Source organism: Neophocaena asiaeorientalis, unplaced genomic scaffold, assembly GCF_003031525.2.
Source record: "Neophocaena asiaeorientalis asiaeorientalis breed wild unplaced genomic scaffold, Neophocaena_asiaeorientalis_V1.1 scaffold1, whole genome shotgun sequence".
Taxonomy (NCBI): domain Eukaryota; kingdom Metazoa; phylum Chordata; class Mammalia; order Artiodactyla; family Phocoenidae; genus Neophocaena; species Neophocaena asiaeorientalis.
Window position 1 is genome coordinate 1,059,785 of NW_020171981.1, and position 8,723 is coordinate 1,068,507.

Consider the following 8,723-nt stretch of genomic DNA (forward strand, 5'->3'; position numbering starts at 1 on the left):
GCACCCTGGGTAGCTGTCCAGCCCTCAACTTCGTTTGGCTCCAGGCCTGGGCTGGCGGGGGTTGGTGAGGGGCCTGCTGAGGAAATGCCCCTCCTATGGCCAGCCTTGACGTCGGTGGTCCCTTTGGATATGGGGCTGGTGAGGGGATTGTCCCTGAGGTTCCGGCCAAGGCCCGTATCCCTCTCACTTGGCTCAGAAGCATCAGGGTAGGCGGTGGTCTCTACTGGGGAGCAGCTTTTTCTGGCTCGGGTGGCGTGTTTTTACTGATAGGGCTGGAGATGTCCAGTTTGTCCTAAGCGAATCTGACTGAGGCTCGGCGTCCAGATGTCGGCTCAGCCCTCTGCCCGGCAAAGTGGCCTTTACAGGGTTAATGCAACTGTATTGACTGATGCAGTTTCATCTTCCTTCTCCAGTGCTTGGATGTCCAAGGCCTCCTGCCTGAATTTTCTCCCTGGGGCTTCTGCGACAGGCTTTCTCCTCCCAAACTCTCCTGTATTCTCTGTGTCCAGGGAAGGCAGGAGTGCCGGGCAGTGTGTGCTTAGGGTGGGGGTGGGGGGGAAGGGCTTCCCCTGAAATAGCCACACTTGGCCGGTGCCTGGAAAGCAGCTGGGCACGTCTGGAGGCACCGAGCCCGCTTGTTTATCAGCCTGAAACTCTGAGTCACTCGGGGTGATGGGAGGAGAGGAAGGAGTCTGCGGGGAGCTGGTCTGGCTCCTGCCTCTGCCGGTTCCAGGTGTGCCCACAGGCAGGCGAGGAACTGGGGTCGCCATAAAAGGCAGGGTGGCATGAAGGATCTTTGTCATCCTCCTGGAGGGTGGCACTGGGGCCGTCCCAGAAGACAGATCCTTGGTGATCTTTGTTCCCGGGGTGGGACCAGGCTCACCAGCCACTCCAGCCTCGTCCTTAACTGGTCTCCCAACACAATGGGACGGTGGGTTTGAGGTGCTGGGTACTGCTGCCCAGCCTCACGGGTGGACCAGCCTGGGGTCTGCTTGCCATCTGAGGCCACACTGGGTGTGCACAGGCCACAGACTCGGGTGTCACTCACACTTGGGCCTGGGCCTGGCTCTGTCATTTCTCTGCTATGCCTCCTTAGTGGGTGGAGCCTCAGTTTCCCCATCTGTAAATGCGGGAGCAGAGCATGTGCTTCGAAACCCACTTGTGAGGATGGTGACCTTTTAAAATTTATTTATTTTATTTGTTTTTTAAATTTTTGGCTATGTTGGGCCTTCGTTGCTGCGCATGGGCTTTCTCTAGTTACGGTGAGCGGGGGCTGCTCTTCGTTGTGGTGCGCGGGCTTCTCACTGCAGTGGTTTCTCTTGTTGTGGAGCACGGGCCCTAGGTGCGCGGGCTTCAGTAGTTGCGGCACGCGGGCTCAGTAGCTGTGGCTTGGGGGCTTTAGAGCGCAGGCTCAGTAGTTGTGGCGCATGGCCCTTGTTGCTCCACGGCATGTGGGATCTTCCTGGACCAGGGCTCGAACCCGTGGCCCCTGCATGGGCAGGCGGATTCTTAACCACTGCGCCACCAGGGAAGCCTTCTTGAAGGACACCAGGAAGGCCCTCACTGGGGCACAGCCTCCCTTGCCCGTCCTCCCAGCTGCTGGACTCTGGAGGTCAGCACCGAGACAGGAGCTGGACAGACGAAGTGGGAGTCACCACCTCCCTGGTAGAGTCAGGCCCAGCTATTCATGAGCCTCAAGTGGCCCCAAGTCTCTGAATAGTAGTGACCACCCCAAGGTCTCCCCCACCCCGAGGGAGAAGCAATACTGATATCTGGCCATGGTCACCAACATTGAACACCTACTGTGTGCCAGGCACTAGGCTGGGTCCTTTACGAATCTGGTCCTCACAACAGCCTACGAGGGAGGTGGTGCTACCCCATTTTACAGATGAGGACTGAGGTTCAGCAGAGCGGTGAGTTGCCCAGTAGTATGTGGCTGAGATTTGAACTGGTTGGTGGGATTCAGAATTCTGGGAAAGGCTTCTAGAAGCTGGAGTGCTGGAGAGATGGGGTCCTTAGGGCCTGAGCCTCTGGGGTCACTCGTGATCCTGCCCCATCTGCAGGAAAGTGAGATCTTGGAGTCTCTGAGGCTTCCCAGAGAAACCTGTCTGGCTGCTTCCCTGCCCCACCCGGTTTCCCGCCCAGTGCCTGGGGTGTAGCTGCCTCACCTCTACAGTGCTTCCCAGGGGATGGGGGTAGGTCTGCGGGACCCTAGAAGCTGTTGAAGGTCCTGAATGCCTTCTCCTGTTCTGGGGGTTTGGGGCTCGGACAACAAGGTGGGTGAGCTGAGGGCTGGGTTGGGGCATCCGGCCCTTTATGCCCCTCCCGCCACTGGCTTCACCCCACCCTGGGCTGGAGGTCAGAGGTGCAAGCCCAGGACTCACAGACAGGTGTCCCATCCTGGCAGTCCCCCCCTGGGCTTGGTCTCTCCTGCCTCCCACCCTCCTCCACAGCCTGCTGACGGCCTTGCAGCTGTGGTGCGGGTTAGGGGTGATGGGCAGGGCCTGGGGAGAGGCTGAAGGTGGGTACTGGGCCTGTTGATGGGATGCCCCACTGCGGCCAGCTAATTTCCTGCCCCTCCTTTGTGTCCCCAGCAGCCACCATGGACGTGATGAACCTGATCGAACAACCCATCAAGGTGACCGAGTGGCAACAGACGTACACCTACGACTCGGGCATCCACTCGGGGGTCAATACCTGCGTGCCCTCGGTCAGCAGCAAAGGCGTCACGGAGGATGACGAGGCCTGTGAGCGCCAGTACATGCTGAAGAAGACCACCACCTACACCCAGGCCGTGCCCCAGAGCCAAGGTCAGGATCCCTGGGGACTCTTCCACGGGAATATTCCAGCCGAAAACCAGGCTGGGCACTGGAGGGAGGTCAGGGTCAGAGGAGGCAGACTTTAGGGGGCTCCCGGTCTGAGGAGGGAGGCACAGCTATGGTTGTTGTTTTTTTTTTTTAAATATATAAATTTATTTATCTATTTATTTTTGGCTGCATTGGGTCTTCGTTGCTGCGCACGGGCTTTCTCTAGTTGCGGTGCACGGGCTTCTCATTGCGGTGGCTTCTCTTGTTGCGGAGCACGGGCTCTAGGCATGCAGACTTCAGTAGTTGTGGCACGTAGGCTCAGTAGTTGTGGCACGTGGGCTTTAGAGCACAGGCTCAGTAGTTGTGGCGCACAGGCTTAGTTGCTCCGACGCATGTGGGATCTTCCCAGACTAAGGCTTGAACCCGTGTTCCCTGCACTGGCAGGTGGATTCTCAACCACTGTGCCACTAGGGAAGCCCCACAGCTCCTGTTCTTAGACTTACCAGTCTGAGGGAGGAGGCACAGCGACTTCAGAGCGCCCCCATCTGGGAGGGAGGCAGATTCCTCTTCCATGAACCTCTGGTACGGAGCGGAAGCATAGACCCTGCCCACCAGTCTGAAGGAAGAGGCACAGACTGCCTTCCGTGAACTTACAGTGTGATGAGGAGGCATCCCTGCTGCCTTCAGGGAATTCAGGGACTGTGCGGAAGACACAGTCCTCTTGCTCCAGGAGCCTCAAATATGCCGGGGAGGCAGAGCCCGGTTCTGGGGCTTAGTCAGGGGTGGGGATCCCCGCCAGCCCAGGGTGCCCTGCCTCTCTGGGGGAGAGGAGTATCTGTCTGTAGTCCACAGATGTCCACAGATGCCTCCAGGGCCCTGAGTGTTGCAGCCCAGAGAGCTATGGGAGCTGGGGAGGGTGCTGGGTAGGCTTTGGCAGCCTGGGCCACGGCAGAGCTCAGCCTCTGCACCCTGGGGAGCTCCTTCCACACAGCAGGCAGAGGCCTCTCAGCTTGGCAGGGCCAGGCATTGTGTTGGTAGCTCAAGTACAGCATCCGGGTGGGAAAGTCATGTGGATGGTCTCTCCTTCCCGACTGATTGGAGGGTGGAACCTCTGCCTCCCTCTCTTCGGGGCTTTGGGACACTTGCCAGGGCAGGGCTGCCTGGGAAGCCGGGACACCTGTTTGTGGGACTCCCAGCCCCGCCAGGGGATGGAGCCTGGACTCTGAGCTGAGAGCCCCCCTCTTGCTTGCTGAAACCCACAGTCTGGACTTTCCCTCTGATCTGCTCTATTCTACTGGGTGGCCCTCTGGGCCTCTATTTGCCTGCCCATATAATGGGAGAGTTGTCTCCTTTGGGGAGGATGAGGGTATAATTAGAACCGTGAGATTTCAGGGTTGAAAACAGACCGAGGTTGTCTCATCCTACCCCTACCTGGTGGTTAAGGGAGGGGCATAGAGTCGGGGTTGGATTCTGGAGTCAGGCTGTCTGAGTTCAGATCCCAGCTTGGGTTCTTATAACTGCTCTGTGTCTCAGTTTTCCCATCTATAAAGTGGAGATAATAATAGTCCTTACGTTCTAGGATTGTTGTAAGATTAAATGAGAAAAGTATAAAGAAAGCGCTTACTTCACTGCTAAGCACATAGTAAGTACAGGCACACCTCGTTTTATTACGCTTCGCAGATACTGTCTTTTTTACAAATTGAAGTTTTGTGGTAACTCTGCATGGAGCAAGTCGATCGGTGTCATTTCTGCAACAGCGTTTGCTCACTTCATGTCTCTGTGTCACATTTTAGTAATTCTTGCAATCTTTCAAACATTTTCATGACGATTCTGTTTGTCATAGTGATGTTTGATCAGTGATCTTTGATATTGCTACTATGACTTGCTGAAGACTCATGACGGTTAGCGTTTGGGGGCAGTATTTTAAAATTGGGATATGTACATTTTTTAGACATAACGCTATCGCACACTTAACACACTACATACAGTGTAAACATAACTTTTATATGCACTGGGAAACCAAAAAATTCATGACTCACTTTATTGCAATATTCACTTCATTGCAGTGGTCTGGAAATGAAACCGCAGTATCTCCAAGGTGTGCCTGTACTCAAAAGATGTCAGCTATTCCTTTTAATAATAATAATCTCTGAACTTTTTTTTAGCAATATGTGCCAGGCACATGCATCCTTTCTTTTTTTTTAATTAATTAATTAATTTATTTTTGGCTGTGTTGGGTCTTCGTTTCTGTGCGAGGGCTTCCTCTAGTTGCAGCGAGCGGGGGCCACTCTTCATCGCGGTGCGCGGACCTCTCACTGTTGCGGAGCACAAGCTCCAGACGCGCAGGGTCAGTAGTTGCGGCTCACGGGCGCAGTTGCTCCGTGGCATGTGGGATCTTCCCAGACAGGGGCTCGAACCCGTGTCTCCTGCATTGGCAGGCAGATTCTCAACCACTGCGCCACCAGGGAAGCCCCCATCCTTTCTTTTTCTTTTTTTTTAACTCTCAACGACTGTGCCACCAGGGAAGCACCCCCCCATCCTTTCTTTTAAGAGCAATTCACAAATTTTTTTTTAAAGATTTATTTATTCGTTATTTTATTTATTTTTAGCTGCGTCGGGTCTTAGTTGCGGCACGTGGGCTCTGGATTGTGGTGCGTGGGCTTCTCTCTAGTTGTGGCGTGTGGATTTTCTGTTTTCTAGTTGTGGTGCGCAGGCTCCAGGACGTGTGGGCATTGTAGTGGCCCGTGGGTTCCAGAGCGCTAGGGCTCTGTGGTTTGTGGCACGTGGGCTCTAGTTGAGGCGCGTGAGCTCAGTAGTTGTGGCACGTGAGCTTCGTTGCCCCGCGGCATGTGAGATCTTAGTTCCCTGACCAGGGATCAAACCCGCATCCCCTGCATTGTAAGGAGGATTCTTTACCACTGGACCACCAGGGAGGTCCCAATTCACAAGGATTATCTCATTTAATTCTTGTAAGAATTCCCTGCGGCGGACAGAACAGGTGGTGCTCCATTTTACAGATGATGTAACTGAGGCGATGATGCCTTCCTCAAGGTCACTGGTTAAAGGTAGAACTATGAGTGGTGGTCTGGGAGGCGGTCCAGAGGACCCAGATGGGATGCCTGCTCCCCGGTGTCCCCCTGCCTGCATCCTGCAGCTCAGTCCCTGCCTGTTGGCCCCCAGGTGACCTGGATTACCAGATGTCCACGACAGGCAGAGCCAAGCGGGTGCGGGAGGCCATATGTCCTGGTGTGACAAGAGAGGACAGCTCCCTGCTGGCCACCCAGGTGGAGGGACAGGCCACCAACCTGCAGCGGCTGGCCGAGCCATCCCAGCTCCTGAAGTCGGCCATCGTGCATCTCATCAACTACCAGGACGACGCCGAGCTGGCCACCCGGGCCCTTCCTGAGCTCACCAAACTGCTCAACGATGAGGACCCGGTCTGTGAGGGGTCTGGCTGGGGTGGAGGCGGGGCAGGGAAGGGAGAGGTCAGGTGTCTGCAGGAGAGAGCCCTACCTGGGGTGGAGGGAGGTCATTGACCCAAAGCCCCATCAGTGGGAAGAGTCTGACCCGGGTCTGTCTGAGCTTTGTGGAGGGGTCTCCTGGCCCTTGCTTCTCACAGTGGCAACCAACCTGGCCCATCTGCTCAGATCCTCCTATCCTCCCCCTCCCCCCAGGTGGTGGTGACCAAGGCGGCCATGATCGTGAACCAGCTGTCGAAGAAGGAGGCGTCTCGGCGGGCGCTGATGGGCTCGCCCCAGCTGGTAGCAGCCGTCGTGCGCGCCATGCAGAACACCAGCGACCTGGACACAGCCCGCTGTACCACCAGCATCCTTCACAACCTCTCCCACCACCGCGAGGGGCTGCTTGCCATCTTCAAGTCGGGTGGCATCCCTGCCCTGGTCCGCATGCTCAGGTACTGACCCCTACCCACTGGGGGAGCCTGGGGCTTCCCCTCCCTTGGACTCCCCAACCTGCCCACGTCCCTGGGCTTCCATACATTTATTGAGCACCTACTGTGTGCCAGGTGCAGAACCACACCCAGTCTTGGTGCTCAGCTGCTCACAGCCTAGCAGGGGAGACAGGCATGTAACTCGCAGGGTTAGTTATCAGGATACAGTATAGATGAGAGCAAAGGTGTGTCCGAGATTGGTCAGCGGAGCTCCAAGAAGCTGTTCACTCTAATGGCAGGGGGTTGACGGATGAGTGGAGTTTGGCTGGTGTAGATGAAGGGAAGAGTATTACAGGCAGAGGGAACAGCATGTGCGAAGTCCTTTGCCACCTTTACCTTTCCCAGCCTTGCAGTGTTGATTGGCCTTTTTCCTTACATCATATTAGGCTGCGAGTTACCTAAGGGTGGAGACACTGATCTTATTCTCCTGAGTCCCTTGCAGGGCCTCTCTAGTATGAGGCCTTCCACATGGCAGTTACTCAGTAGGGACAGGTGTCGAGGGGACCAACCGTGCGTTTAGCACCCAGCCGGGAGCGCAAAGCAGGAGGAGTCCTGGTCCCAGTGGAGAGAGGAGAGGTGCTGTGTGCTTTGTGCATAAAAGTGGGGCTGGGGTGGGGGGGCTTTCCTGGTGGCGCAGTGGTTGAGAGTCCACCTGCCGATGCAGCGGACACGGGTTCGTGCCCCGGTCCAGGAAGATCCCACATGCCGCGGAGCGGCTGGGCCCGTGAGCCATGGCCGCTGAGCCTGCGTGTCCGGAGCCTGTGCTCCGCAACGGGAGAGGCCACAACAGTCAGAGGCCCGCGTACCGCACAAAAAAAAAGAAAAAAAAAAATGGGGCTGGGGGACTCCCCTGGCGGTCCAGTGGTTAAGACTCCGTGCTTCCACTGCAGGGGGCGTGGGATTGATCCCTGGTCAGGGAACTAAGATCCTGCATGCCGCACGGTGTGGCCCAAAAAAAAAAGCGGGGCTGGACTCAAGGGACACCATTGGGGTGTCAGTACTGGGAGGTGGCCCACATTTACCTGGGACCTGACTCACGTGGACCCCCTGCCCCTCTCCCAGCTCCCCCGTGGAGTCGGTCCTTTTCTACGCCATCACCACGCTACACAACCTGCTGCTCTACCAGGAGGGCGCCAAGATGGCGGTGCGCCTGGCAGACGGGCTGCAAAAGGTCGTGCCTCTGCTCAACAAGAACAACCCCAAGTTCCTGGCCATCACCACCGACTGCCTGCAGCTCCTGGCCTACGGCAACCAGGAGAGCAAGGTGGGCCGCGCCCCGCCCCCAACCAAGACCTGCAGCCCCCACGGCACACCCTCCGTCCAGCGGCAGCTTCAGGACACTGCCTTCTTACCCTATTTAGGTTAAATACACATGTGTATACAGATGTACATGTTTCACCATATTACTGGATACTTTGAGGACAAGGGAAAGAAAAAATTCATTATCCTCATACAGCCATGTGCTTCTACAGTGCTTTCCTGTGGGCATATTTGTACACGGTTGTACTTAAAGCAATTTACAACTTTGCATCTGTTTTCTGCATGAGATTAAATTTTTTTTTTTTGGCTAGACTGTCCTCAGAACCACCCTATAACAGCAAATAGCACCTCCTCCTTAAGTGGAGACCCCAGACTTTATTCTGAGGGAGGGCATCTAGGTTGCTCCCGATTTTCCACCTTGATGAACGAATGATACTATAATGAACATATTCAAGTACATAGCCTTTCCCAGAGAGTAGGAAAAGTTTTTCATCAGTGGGGCTGAGGATTTTTAATATCTCTAAGCTTTTACTCAGAGTTCCAGGTACTTTCCAAAAGGATTGCATTATTTGCAGTGCCATCAGTGGCAGTGTATGTTCGTAGTTTCACCTCATCCTTTCCAGCACTGTGTATTACCTTGTTTTGGCTTATTTAATAGTCACAAAAGCTATTCAGGTTTTAGATGAAGCACAGTTGTAACAGCTCTG

The 8,723-nt window shown here is 55.4% G+C and overlaps 1 protein-coding gene across 5 annotated transcripts in view; it reads left to right on the forward strand.

Moving 5' to 3' along the window:
- JUP (junction plakoglobin) overlaps positions 1-8,723 on the forward strand; it is a 26,996-nt gene that overhangs the window by 8,199 nt on the left and 10,074 nt on the right. For 4 of the 5 annotated variants that reach the window (XM_024745811.1, XM_024745821.1, XM_024745830.1 and 1 more), the window contains exons 2-5: positions 2,595-2,810; positions 5,988-6,244; positions 6,482-6,720; positions 7,819-8,020. In XM_024745811.1, coding sequence (XP_024601579.1) covers positions 2,603-2,810; positions 5,988-6,244; positions 6,482-6,720; positions 7,819-8,020 — 906 coding nt within the window. In that variant the 5' untranslated portion in view covers positions 2,595-2,602. The remainder of the gene's footprint in view (positions 1-2,594; positions 2,811-5,987; positions 6,245-6,481; positions 6,721-7,818; positions 8,021-8,723) is intronic. The other variant, XM_024745839.1, reaches the window with a different exon arrangement.